General features: G+C 42.6%; 1 protein-coding gene across 4 annotated transcripts; it reads right to left on the bottom strand.

The window, feature by feature from the left end:
• Positions 1 to 1,245: 1,245 nt before the first annotated feature.
• LOC113975629 (OX-2 membrane glycoprotein-like) lies at positions 1,246 to 13,386 on the bottom strand. Of its 4 annotated transcripts, none has more exons than XM_027699841.1 (6): positions 13,333 to 13,386; positions 10,396 to 10,477; positions 9,333 to 9,659; positions 8,437 to 8,703; positions 6,466 to 6,576; positions 1,246 to 1,437 (listed from the first exon to the last, which is right to left on the bottom strand). In XM_027699841.1, exons 2-5 carry the CDS (start codon positions 10,451 to 10,453, stop codon positions 6,470 to 6,472), a joined length of 759 nt encoding a protein of 252 aa, XP_027555642.1. In that variant the 5' UTR covers positions 10,454 to 10,477; positions 13,333 to 13,386; the 3' UTR covers positions 1,246 to 1,437; positions 6,466 to 6,469. The 4 variants fall into 4 exon arrangements, with proteins under 4 accessions (XP_027555642.1, XP_027555644.1, XP_027555641.1 ...); XM_027699843.1 differs by lacking the exon at positions 13,333 to 13,386 and adding an exon at positions 12,202 to 12,338; XM_027699840.1 differs by lacking the exon at positions 13,333 to 13,386 and adding an exon at positions 11,748 to 11,917.
• Positions 13,387 to 13,941: the final 555 nt, after the last annotated feature.

Below are 13,941 nucleotides of genomic sequence, written 5' to 3'. Positions count from 1 at the left end.
TTGCCCCATACTGCCTTCTGCACAGAAAATGAACTCTATCCCAACCAAAACAAGCACGGGGGAGCTCAGGCAATTGGGACTTGAAGCCTGGAAATGGCCAGATGAGCAGGTCTGGGTAGGACCAGCTTAGGGTTGTGGGGGAGAGAGGAGCTCCAACACAACCTGAGGCAGGAGCAGAATTAGGGCCCAGCTCATAAGAGTAGTGCAGTGCCTTTATCTGCCACCAAAATCCGGGCAAATCAGCAAATCCAGGTTCTGTAAGACCTCCTGTTGACATCACCCCACCCACAGCAGGGACACAGGCCCGCCAGCTCAGAGGGTGACACCCCAAACAACAAGGCCCAGCAGAGAATAATGGCCTCTGGTGATTTATGTGGCTTCAAAAAGACACAGTGACAAATGGATGGAGAGAGGGAAAACTGTTTTAACAGTGACCACCAGAACTATTGAGGAAGTTAGTCCATGGTTTTTGACAGCAAAGCAAGGAGTAGGATTGGGTATTAACAGAGTTGTTTTGGAAAATAACCAGAGAGAGAATGACAGCAAAAAAGAAAGGAGAGGTGGAGATGACCATGCTTACATTACTGGGCTTTGTTTCCAACTCCTCCTCACTTATTTTAAAGAAACCACCAAAAACCCCCAAAACAAACTGAACCAAAAGAAACAAAAAACCCCCAAACCAAGCAGAAACCCCACCCCAGGATTAGAAAGGTCAAATAAAGTACAATATTTATGTATTATATAAATTATATATAATTCTTCTTTCCCAACTGTGGTTGCTACTTTCTTTAACCTGCCACCTCCTTGGAGTCCTGTTGCTCTTCCCCAGTAATTCTGACAAATTCAGTGTGGTTTGAGTTCCTGTGGCCTCGACTCCTGTGGTTTTGAGCCCAGAAGGTGTTTTTGGAGAAAGTTAAGCAATACTGTCCTTGGCACAATGACACATTCACTGAGGAAAAGGAGCTGGAATAGCTGGGTAAGAGAAGGAAAACCAGATCACGGGAAGAGGGCGATGAACTCAGAGTTGCTGCAAGTGAAATTGCAGACAGAGGTTGGCAAAAATTAAACCCCTCTCTACTACAAGAGCAATCAGGCACTGCAAGAGGGTCCCCAGGGAGTCTGCAGAGCTTCCATCCATGGGTGTTTGCAAATCTCAACTGGAAGAAGGCACACACGTTTTTCACAGCAGCAGTACCATGAGTGGCACGAGCAAAGAAGATTTTGGCACAGCAGAGAGAGGACTAAGTGGTCCAGACTGAATAAAAAAAACATTGTGTTAGTCATTTCAGTGATAACTCAGTGTCTAGATAGAGCAGTGTATGTATCTTTTCCTTTTTTTGTTGCTTCTTTCCAGCCAGTCAAGTCACTATTTCTAATGCTGACTTCGGGTTGCTGGGCTCTGATGATCTGGAAGGTGAGTGGAAACCCTCAAGGATCCTAGAAAACAAAGAAAAAAAAAACAGGGAAAAGGATGAATTGTGGCCACCGTGTTGCTGCCTCAAGGGCAAGGGGGGAGAGAAATGCACAGTGGGGAAAGTGGGGAACAACAGTCACAAAACTGCCCTTTGGTGAACAACTGTAGGACCCTCCCTGCTTTTTTTAATTCTGGAAGTCACACATGCTGCAGAATTCAGGATAAGACAGGGAGATAAGAAATACACAGAACCCTAAAAGGATTTGTAAACTCTGAAAAGCAAACTAACTTTCCTGGTTGGCAGAACACCAGGATAAACCAGTAAGGTTTTATATGGAGCATATAAATAGTTTGGTATTTCAGAATGTCATTCTGATGTTTGAGATGCAATTTATAACACTATCATCACATGGCTTTGAAGACAGGGACAAAATATATGGCACCTTTGCTTTTCATGTAGAAGAATATGAAAGAGGTTTCCATCTCCTTGTCTAATAACCCTTCATACAGCCAAAGTATTTTGCAGAGTGTTTTGGAATTGAGTATATAAATAATTCCTGCCAAAGAAGCGAATGAGGAATTGAAACAGCGAGGTAACTATTCATTTATCAAAGGAGTGCTATTTTTCCTGCCTTTCAGCTGCATTTTATTTTCTGGTTATATACAAAGCACAGATATGATGGACAGGATGAAAATTGCGTTGGTCACCCATAGTAAAAGCCTCCTTGTTTGCAAAGAAACAGCGTTTTAGCAGCATAGACTTCAACACTTCTCCTCTGGACAGGCACGACAACCTCTGGGATGTTTCCTACACCACCACCTTCATCCTGTCTGCAACAAACAGGATTTATTTCATCCTGAACAGAAAATTAAGTGACTTACTAGGGAACAGGTGCTGTCTGGAAGCAGCAGATGATGAAACCCAAAAACATCTTCACTTGGGTTGCAAAATATTTATGTCTGTGGGAAACCTGGTGGGCAGCTGACAGCAGAATTACCTCTTTGTTGACATTTTTGTAATGAGGGGTGGTTTTTTTTTTTAGTTCCCCCCCCTCATTAGTTCTGCTTTGGTCTGTTTGGCTACAATATTTTTACACTGTGGTTTTTGGGGGAGTTGGGTTGGGGTTTGTCTGGGTTTTTGTTTGTTTTCTGTTCTTTTTTTTGTGTAGTGTTAAGAAGGGTAAAGCAATGAGGCTGTTGTATATTCACTGCGTGTTTTTTGCCATTTTTCTGGGAATTAAAAATAGGATAAATATATAAATCTCCTACTCATGATAAAGCCACACTTGAGAGGAAACCAAAAAAGTCTAAAATGAGCCTCCCCAGCTGGGACATGACTCCCAGACACCCACTCCTCTGTGAGCAGGGAGAGTTAGATCCATCTGCCTCACGAAAGAGGGAGTTAAGTCCTGAGTTTATCATCTGAAAGTCTGGTGTTTAGCCTGTCTTTTCTGGAAAAATTATTCTGAAAAGTCTCCTAAAACCAAGCAGCTATGTTGTTCTCAACTACCAAGTCTCTCACTAATAATAAATCCAGATGTATGTCAAAGCAACCCACTGCATAAACAAGTCAGGTCATGAGATAAAATAGGAATTGCCATAATTTTAAGCCAAAGCTTAGAAACAAAGCCTTCCCCAAACTGAATAAACACAAGAAAATACTGCTATAGTGGCTCTTCCAGAATTAATTGCTATTTTTACTATAAACATAGCAATGGAAAGTGTCTCTAAGCTCTTGTTTTTGTCAAGTTTTCTAAACAACTGGAATTTCCTGCACAAGACTTATTTCCCAGCCTTTCAGGACATGTTTGGCCACCAAAATTTGGGGTTCTGGTACCTGAGTATTACAGCTGACCACCCAAATTGCTATTTGCCACTTAACAAACCTGAATCTCTACTATTTGTAGCAACTTCCAAAACTCGGAACAAAAAAAAAAACCCAATCAGGGCATCTTAAATTCCTGTTCAGGGTATCAAGTGATCTCCAGCTGGCTACAAAAAGGTATTTTCAACTTATTTTATAATACTTTTGTCAACTATGACGCACACTGAAGTTCAGTATTTCTTTGAAATACAGAGAGTTGCTTGTATTCAAACACAAACATAGAATCATCAAGGCTGGAAAAGACCTCCAAGATCATCAAGTCCGACCTTTGACAAAGGCACAATGCTGCTCACATCTGAATTCCAAAAAATTTCCACTTGAAGGGAAACCTGAAGGTTTTGACTTCCAAACAGGAAAAAAAAACCCCATAACATCTCTCTGCTGGCACTTTCTGCAGAATGGAAACTTTGATCTGACCTAATCTCTTCTTCTATGACTCTTCAAGTTTTCTTTTTCCAGCTTTCTTGGGTCACATCATATCTATTCATTAACAAGCCCCACATTTTTCTGTCCTGTTGCTACAGCTTTTTGAAACACAAACATACAATTTGACTATTTATTAACCTCTCCACATGTCAAAACCTGCATAAGCTGCCCAAGAGACATCAACATAGCAATGCTTAAGAACAAAACCAACCAAGGAAATCATCCTGGCCTTTCTATGGTGAAATAGCCCCTCCTGGGCTATTGCAGGTCACCACAAGCCTCCCGGAAAAAAGCATATGTGGAATTTTATCCCCCTACAGACACCCTGAGAAGTAACTATAAAGCTTTTTAATTGGCCAGGCTGAAATAAGAGTATCCTGCAAGCCTTGAAATAAGCAACTGATGCTGTGGAGAGCAGTCAGGTTGCAACATGTGAAGGACAGGTAAGGCACAGGAATTTATTTAGGCTCATAAAGCTTTATTTTGCTTCAACCCAGGCTCTTGGCTTCTTAAGTGACTGCTTTACATTGGTGTAAATAAGCTCTGTTAGTTGAGCCAGGAAGGAAATTGTAGCTTTTTATGAGAGGAGTACCAAGAGAGGGTGGGTGAGATTTTGCCTGCTGATTCATTGCAGCTCATTGCACTTGTATGGAGTGAGAGGCACAGCTAAATTTGCCTCTGCGTGTCAGAGATGAAGATATGAGTTTTCCATCTGCACTTGCCACAAAGGCCACTCAGTTTGTTCCCAAATAAGTGACTTTTTGCCAACCATTGTGAAGACACTTCACTCGAGATGCTTTCAGGGAGAGCTACAAAACGTGTGTGCTCTGTAACTGGTACACAAGGCAAACGCCTGAGGGATGGGACATCAAACTTCAACCCCAGCTCTTGACCTAATTCCCAAGAATCTACCACAAAAAGGAAGGAAACAACAAACAGAAAAGCAAAGAAAAAACTAATCATACTCTCAAGAGCAGAAGCAACTTTGTCAGAGAAGTGTCCCCAGCCACTCAGATAAAAAGCTGCTGTTTTACTTCATGAGCAACTTGACAAGACTACAAAGGCAGTGCTTGTTATCTGGTGCAGAATGAAGAGCAGTATTAAAGTCCCAGACAGACAGGGGGATTTTCCAGCCAGTGCTATTTGCTCTCTGTTGTGAGGTTACAAAAAGCCCTTCCAAAAGTGTGTCCGTGGGCACTGCCCCTCATTCCAACCCAACATGAGCACAAGAGAGGATAAAATCAGAAAAGGGCTTTCTGCAAGGTGTTACTGCCTCTTGGGGGAATCAACTACAACTTTAAAAATTAGAAACATATTTCACAGATAATTCAGGAAAAAAAACAGTCACCACAAAACCAGACAAGGATCCATAGCTAAGGAGGGTTAGGGGATTTCCTCGTTACAATATGGTGTTTGTGGAGTGGTAATAGACTGGAAATACAGTGTTAAAAATTGCTGTAGTTCCGCAGGTACTCTAAGGATTCCCAGAGAAATGATAGTTATAATTGTATGCAAGACAAATATTAAGTAACCCCTAGGAACAGGCATAAAAGAGCATCCTGGGGATAAAAAATACGTTAAAAAAAATCTAAAAAAAACAGATTGTGATAGAGTGATCAAACTGCACTACTGCCTGAGTTTTACAGCAAACTAATTAACGGGGACTTCAGGAAACAAATGTACATTAGGAAGATGGACTACACATTTTTTTTAAGGTGGTCACTGTATGAAGGAATAGGATCAGCTGGCCAAAGTTGCTCTGGATAAAGTAATGCTGCCTTTATGCAAAGAGGAGCCAAGTCATCACATGACATTTTCAGAACTCAAGATTGAAAAGCAACTGAAAATATGCAGACTAAGGCTGATAAAAACTAGGCTGCATTAGAAGAACAGAGACCGAAGGACTTCCAAGATCACTGCAGAAGTCACATCCTGGAGTTTGTTAATCAAAACCCACAATGAACGGGAAGGAACACAAACAATTCACTCAAGTCCTGCTTTTCACAAAAAAAGTCACTAAAATCGTGCTTTTGTTGATAAACTTTGACAGAAACTCATACCCCCTAGTAAACACTGTTCAGTTAATTTATCCAAACAATTCTGCTTGTTTATAGGAACAATGGAAAGCTCATATTTTACAACTAAAACTTTTCTGGGGTGTGAGAAGTGTCCATTTCTTTCTTCTCTGTGAAGACTTTTGCAGTAGCAGATTTAATAGATCAACCCCTCTCAGCAGTAGACACTCTAGGTTTAAGTTCCCAACAGACAGATCTGATATTTCTGGAAACATTGCTTGATATCACATTATCATCAGGAAGCAAGTATCTAAATATTCAGGAACTGAGTAAACGTGTGCTGGTGTTTCTAAATACATCAGTAGAATTTAAAGCCAGACACAGCATTTTGATTTAGCTGAACATCAGTGAAATTACCACTGACCACCAAATTTCTGTGATTTCTGAAGCCTCCCCACTCCTCTAATTTATTTTTTTCCTATTATGTTATTAGTAATTAAGACTAGACAGTCGAATTGATCCGTGACAGGTCATTCCACATGCAAAGACATTACACTGACTGCAATTTCTCCTTAGTTCTTCATTAGGAAACAGACTCTTATGCCAAATTTGAGCAGATCTCACCATATCTCCCTGTTTGTCTTAAACACAAAAATGGTGCTGTAACCAGCAGAAAACTTTTCCCCTGAGGGAAAACCACTGGTTTCCACACATCAGGGACTCACCACTTCAGCACCTCCTGCAGATTTTCTTCCTCCAGAACAGCAAACACACAACTACGACAACAGTTACGATCACAGCAATTATCAGCAGCCAAAGTAATGAGGGTCCCTCCTCTGTGAAAACAAAACAAAAAACACACCAAATGAAGCTGGTTTATAAAGAAAATAAACAAAGACAGCCAAGAGGATGTCTGGTTAATGGCAGTGCTTCCTCTGATATTGTGAAAGGCATTGCTAAAATACAAAAAAGCAGCAATTGCTCAAAACAGAGTGTGAATTTCTGAATCCTCAAAGGCAAAACCACTTCCCTCCAGAAAATGTGAAAAGATGTGCTCATGTTCAACCATGGCCAAGAAAAGTGCCATTCTCACCCCCAATACAGTGGTGGGCATGGGCACAAATGCACAACTTCACCCAAGTCTTAATGCTTTCAGAGGAGTTTGTTTGTTCATCCAGAATTTTATCTTCTTGTTTGTAAAATAAAAGTTATTCTTTTCACCTTTAAACAATTATCACTGTTGAAAAGGCTGAATTAACCTTCAGAAGAGAAGAGAGGCCTGCAAATAGCCCTACCCAACACCTAAGCATAAATTCCTCCCTGGTTAACCACTTTAACTGCCATTAATCAAAAATGATAATACAAAGGCCCAGGTCACTGACATTACCTGGAAAACTTTACGAATTAAAATGTATTTGCATCAAGCCAACACTATTCTGTTTTTTAACAAAGCTAGGTGGAACTATTCATTGGAATTTATCATCCTCTAAAATATAATACTGCTAAAATAACAAGCTGTCAGCTGATTTTTCATTCTCCTAGCAAGAAAAAAAAAGTCTTAGTTTCCTGCTTTCTGAGATACATATTTTCTTTTCAAAAGGCCAAAACAAAAGAATATTGACATTCAGACAGGAGAAACATTTAGCATGCTTTTTCAATTAGTATAATTCAGAATTAAGAACTGATCCGAAGGTTTTTAAGTTTTAGAGAGAAGACAATAAGTCAGATCTTGCTCTGTACTATTACTCCTGTAACAATCACTTCTTGAGCATCTGATTTCAGAATTAACCCACATTTATGTGCTGCTTTTCCTGTCTCCCTAATTTATCAGTGGTCTCTCCCCTTTAAGGCTCTGGATTTGGAGACACGTGAATTTTAAATATCCCAAGTCAATGCTTCTGTATGAACTAAAAATGGTAATTCAGCTTTTAATATTTCTCTTTCTCACCTGTAGAACTGGGGTGAAAGTCTTTCCAGCAGAATAGAATGCTGGAAGAAGAAATAAAAAATACTACAAGGTATTCAGATGTCACATGTATTTAAGATGTCTGCATAAACCCAACACAAGCATCTTCAACTGGCTGCCTCCCTGTATGCCTGGAAATACTATTCCTTCCTCACCATGACTATTCCTTCCTTCCTGCACCTCTAGTGCAAAGTCCTTCTGCTGCATTCTCCCAGAAATCTATAAGGTTATGTTGATTTACCTTAGCTGAGGCTCTGGCTCTCTTCTAAACTCTTTAAATTAAAAATACACAGGTTAAAACACAACAAAGCCTGTGGTAAGTTGAAGCCAAGCTTTTGGTTCAGAGGTAGTTTGTTATGAATTTCAAAACTCCCACTTCTGTGTCCATCAAGTGACCCATGGAGTTTCTACTTCATCTGGATATATATCAGGTGATATATTTATATTTATTTTTAGGCTGTTAAATTACAAAGGCCTGCGTGAAAATTGAAGTTTGACTTGCTGCAAAACACATGGTGCCTCTAAAACCCACAGTTTGGCTTTTTTCCCCTCCTCCCTTTGATAGGACTCCAGTATGTCACTGTCTCAAAAGACAGCAACAAATGCAAATAGGATTTTATTTCTTCTTGCTTGACATACACACATCTCACCCCCTCCTCTTCCCAGCAGACTCCCACCCAAACATGGAGGCCAAGAGAACACTGACAAGGTGCTTTCACTGTTCACCCACCTCCGTTAATTCTCACGGGCAATTCCCTGGTTTCCTTCGTGTTGTTCACTCTGCAGATCAAGTCCTGGGCCCTGATCCTCTGGGGGTTGTGGACGTGCAGGGTGCTGGTGATGGACACCACCCCACTGGCGTGACTGACCACCTCCTGTGTAGGAGCAGAATCGAACAAGTTGTTCCAGGTGATGGTGGGCTCTGGGAAGCCAACAGCACTACAGACGGCTACCAAGTGACCTTCAGAAATGTTGTAGTGGACAGATGCATTGAGACCTTCCAACACACAAATGAGACAATCCATCACCACAACGAGCTCCTGCTCACAGGCAGTAAACAGCAGTCCAACCATCACGAAGCAGAGCAAAGCTTACTGCATTCACACTGAGCCCAAAGAAGTGCTCACTGGGTCAGGTTCCCTTCAGGACTCAAAACTCCTTCCCTTATACTCAAGTTATACACCCAAGTTAAACACTTCACTTGATCTGAAATCCAGGTATTAAAATAATCTGTTCAATAAAACCATTTCTTGGTCCCATCTGCTAATTCCCTACCAATTTGGCACAGCTCACAGCATGGGGGTTGTTGCTGGCACCGAGAGGAAACAGCAACAGGCAACGTTGGTTTGCCCAAGTTCCATCTGGGACTGCCCAAGGGCTTACAAAGATCCCGCTCCTTGCTTTTTAGCTGCTACTCAAGGAATAACAACCAAGAGCCAAACCCACCACAACAGTCTTGAACATGACCCCCAGAGACTTGCTCACTGCAGTAATGCTCTGTTTCTACATCCTGTTCCACCAAGGGATGCTCCTACCCCTGCAGTTCCTGAATCTGCTCCAGGAAATACTGTGGGTGAGAAAACACCTCTTATTCCACCAGAAACACATCCCTGCAGGGAACCTCACCAAAGACACTAAGGCAGGTACGTCCAGAGACGGAGCCTGAGGGAAAAGTATTGAAGAGACACAGGTAACATCCCGAATCATCCATTGTAGCGTCCCAAAAAGTGATGCTTGTCTCGTTGAGTTCCAGACTTGTGAAATTCATTCGGTCTTGATAGGACTTGTGAATCCTCAATCCTTTCAGTTTACTGTATGTAGCTATATTCTTAAGTGATTTTTCGGAGCCCTTCTGCCACGTCACTTGCACGACATCCATGGGTTCTGTCAGGGCACAGCTCAGAGGGGCGTTGTCACCCACCCTCACTTGAATTTCTTCAGCCTGTGGAACCACTGCAGCAACATAAAATAGTGAAAGGGGCAGATATCACTGATGATAATGCTGATTCTAAGGCCTGGATTACCCACAGACACAACAACTCCTCCAATTAGGAGGAGTTTCCTCCACCAAAAAGTCCTTCTCTTGAGTACTCCTAGAAATCACTGATGTTGATTTACATTGCCTGAGGCTCTGGCTTTCTTCTAAACTGTTTAAATGCAAAAAGACTTACCCTATTTCTGTACCCATCCCTGCAGACTTCCTTCTCCAGCTTCACTAAATCAGCTCCCGCCTTCCCATTCATCACATACCCAGTTTTTGTTTCCTGAGAGCTAGAGGAAGACTGAGTGCATCAGGGAAGTACACACCAAGCCATTCTCAGAGGAGCAAACACGGCTTCAGAAGAGTTTCTGGACCACGTAGTTTTAGAGTTCACAGCACATTTGAGATGGAGAGAAAGAAAATCAGAGATCTGTTCCTTAGGGAAGGCTCCACGATGGGAAACTGAATTCAGGTGAACAGCAGTGTCCAGTGTCATCATATTTATGGGATGCTGCCATCCCTAAATGCTGCTCTGGGAGGTTTTATGTCACACCTGCCAGCACCATGTCTCTGCCTCAGCACGTATTTAACAGCATCAGCAATCTGGATTGCAGCTACTTTTATCTCTTACTCTGACTGTTGAAGCCTCAGGAACCTGAAACCGCTTCCCCAACAATTTTCAAGCAGATTTCAGGAAATTCAACTTACCCTTTGCCTTTCCAAGCCCAGAACATGCCAGACAGAAAACCAGAAATCGGAAAGTCATTTTGGAAGAGGAAATCTGCTTCACCTGAGGGAAGACAAGGAGAGATGAGTGACTCAATCACAGACCATCCTCTGGTGATATTGTGATCTCAGGGTGTAAAAATTAACAGTAAGTTTGTCGTGTGAGAAAAAAATCTGGGGTTCGACACAAGATTTGACAGGTCTCATTGCCCTGTTCCCTCGGCTGATATTGGCACAACACAACTGAATTGCAGACCTGCCTGAAGCTGGCATTATATCCAAGCAGAAACATTATTTTGCACAAAATACCTTTGTAACACACTCCACTCAACTGCTGAGGTTTTCTGCCAATGCCTGCAAAAACAGTTGATGCATCTTGGGAGCATCTTTTGTCAAGAACATAAAGAAAATCCCAACCTTTTAAAGATTTTCACAACATGCAAAAAACAGAAGAGAGAATCGACTGTAAAGCATTTTCTGCGTTATATGGGTTAAAATAGGAGGGCTGATGAACAAATAAATGAATGACAGGAAGAAAAAGAAAGTATTTAAAACAAATTCCCAGAGCACATAATGCTTACACAGACAACCAGTAGCCTGCCTTTAAATTCTGAACACACTATGCTAAAACCAGCCCTGATACAACTCTCCAGTTACCAAGCACAAAGAGATCAAGTTCTGAGGTGTAAAGATCAGGAAACAAGGATCCATCAGCAACAAGCCCAATGAAGAGTTTGCCAGATAATACAGTGTAGCCAGATATTTAAGCAATAAGAAATTCAGACAGATATTCCTAAAAACAAGCAGAAATCAAGGGCCAGCATAGCAAACAGAAAATACCGAGTTAAAGAAGTGTTTATAAAGCAGTGAAAGACGTGTCACACCTGCAGGCAAGCAGAGTTTTCAACTCCAGCCTTCTGTGTCACTGCTTTGGGACCCGTTAAAGCCCTTAATGGACCATCACGCACAAATGGGGTAGATAAAAGGTTTCATACGATGAGGAACCAGGCTACACCGTGTAGCTATATGGGCCACCAAAAAAAAGTCCCTAGGGTCACGAGTCCAATCATCAGTAAAAAAAAAAAAAACAAAACCAGAAAAACCCACACAAACAAACAAAAAACCCCCCACACTCAAAAAACACCCACAAAAACCCACAAACAAACAAACAAAAAAAAACAAAAAAAAAACCCAAAGAAAACGACCAACGAAAAAAACAACCCCACAAAAAATCAGAAGAAAGGGAAAAAAGGCGTTAAAGACTCAAACTGCGGCAAGTAAAGCGCGAATCTTTCAATCAATCCTTGGCTGTGCCTGCCCTTCCCGACCCGCACCTCGGAGGGCTCCCGAGCCACCTCCTGTGCCCCTCGCCGTCCAAACCGCTCCTCCGCCGCTTCCTTTCCGAAAACTTCCAGAAAGTTTCATTCTGAAACTCCTTCAACTTTAAAGAAAAACTTTTATCCTTCTGGAAAACCGGCCCCAGGAACTGCTCGGCGTCACAGGCTCAGAAGAGCGGCTGCGGCAGGAGCCGGGCACCGTCCCGGTCAGGAATGATGGAGAAAGGAGGCGCGGGCACCTCTCCAGCATCTGGGAACGGCCCGGAGCCGCTTCTGCAGCCGAACCTCCCCCGGGGGAGCCTCTCCGGGCACGGCCGGGGCCCGGCTCGGGGCCACCGGGCTCCGGAGGCTCCAGCATTCCAGTCCCGCTCCCGGGACACCCTGGGGCGATGCCGGGCTGCGCCTCCTGCCCCGCACGGACACCCAGCGCCCGCCGCTCCCCGAAACCCACCTCGGAGCTGGGAATGCGACCCGAGGGATGGGTGCTCACGGGCAAGCTCCTGGCAGCAGGGAGAAGGATGGAGGGAGTGCCCGGGGCAGACGGGAATGCCCAGCCCCGTCCTCCGCCCCTCGTCCCAGCGCTGTGCTCGCGGTATTCCCAAGGGAGCGGGGACGCGTCCTAGTAGAGCTTCTTATTCATTCAGCGTAACCTTTTCCCTCAAGGGTTATGAATAACAACTAAATTACAAGTTTGCCTTGGAAAATTAAAAAAAAAAAAAAAAAAACAAAAACACAAAAAAAACCCCAAAACCAAGAACACGGTTTGCTTACAGCAGGAGACGTTCTAAACTCTGAGCAATCCACAGGTGGCAGCACAGAGTCGGTTCCAGCAGCTCTCCGGGATGGATAACCACGCTGCTGCTGGAAATCAGTAGTGTAAACCTGAACTTCAAAGGAAATTTGGGGGTTTACTCCTGCGTACAGCAGATAAATTCCTTTTGTGATCAAAGCACTTCCTCCTCTGGTTTCTGTTCAAGGGTAGCGTCAGTCACACCAAAAATGAATTTTAATTAAAGACATCTGTGCTGTCATAAAACACTCAAACCAGAATCCAATAGCAAAACATAATGTAATAATGACAACAGATGATAATATTTTATAATAATGGCCAAGAGCTGTGACATTCAGTGTCCATATACTGGACTGTAAATTCTTAGTGTTCCAAAAAGCATTTGGGATTTTTTTCAGACCAGATCCCTTTCTGGAACTTATTTATTGTAAGGCTTCACTGGAAGTCACACAACAACATACACAAGGTTTTGTCAAACCTGGTAAATTATTTCTTTCTTAAGTACCACAAAAATAATAAGAACTGCAGGTCACTAACTCAGCAATAGTCAACAACAAAATGTTGTTGATACACCAAGGCTCCACCTCTCCTCTGAATCCTCATCCCAGATAAACAAACAACACCTGTTTTTTTGGAATCCTCATCCCAGATAAACACCACCTGCTTTTTCTGATGTTAGGCTGTAGGAAATTAGGAGAAAAAAATTCAGTGAAATAAGGTATTGAAAGGGAAGGTCATTTTATTACACAAACTCTCTAGGCAACTTGATTTCATATTTAGTTTCATACTCACAAGCTGTGGGCACTGAAGGGGTCTGGCCTGGATCTTTCAAGTTCCTCTTCATGGGTGATAAAAAAAGGTTATCTCTATAACCTCTTATCTCATTGGGAGTGGTCTTTGGCTGCTACCTTCCTGTTGGGTGGAGAGGAAAAGGGGCAGCAGGAGCGGTGCAGGGCAATCTCTGCCATCTTCCTGTTGTTACACTACAGAATCTTCCACTGACAAGTTTTCTCTGTCGTAGTTTTATCAGGCTTGACAGAAGCCACCCATTTCCCAATGTGATTAATTAGAAACAGCATCCTTAGCAGTCAATACAGGACATTCAGCGTCTGCTGTTTCTCCAGCTGCTTTCACACATGCTGTTTAGACTTTCATACACACACGTGTTTATATGCTGTCCATACCAGATGCAATATTTATCTTACAAGGCCTTAGAAGGTCTACTGATTTAAACCATCATTGCTCATTGGGAACATCAGAGCTGGCACAATTTCAAGCCCCTGCCAAAATTAATTGACAAAAGATGCCCAGGTGGTGGCCAAGAGCCCACATAAGCCTAGAAACACTTTCTCATTTAAGACACAGATGTGTGGGAATATTTGGAGCACGACTGCTAAACTG

This window comes from Neopelma chrysocephalum, unplaced genomic scaffold, assembly GCF_003984885.1.
Source record: "Neopelma chrysocephalum unplaced genomic scaffold, ASM398488v2 Primary Assembly neopelma1_141, whole genome shotgun sequence".
Classification (NCBI taxonomy): Eukaryota; Metazoa; Chordata; class Aves; order Passeriformes; family Pipridae; genus Neopelma; species Neopelma chrysocephalum.
Note: the sequence above shows the minus strand (reverse complement) of the source record. Positions and strands in the feature narration are given on the sequence as shown.

Coding starts and splice junctions, on each gene's coding strand:
- LOC113975629 (XM_027699841.1), bottom strand. CDS start 10,453: ATGACTTTCCGATTTCTGGTTTTCTGTCTGGCATGTTCTGGGCTTGGA. Junction 9,660..10,395: donor TGGGCTTGGAAAGGCAAAGG/GTAAGTTGAATT, acceptor ATGTTGCTGCAG/TGGTTCCACAGGCTGAAGAA. Junction 6,577..8,436: donor GCCCGTGAGAATTAACGGAG/GTGGGTGAACAG, acceptor TTGTTTTCACAG/AGGAGGGACCCTCATTACTT.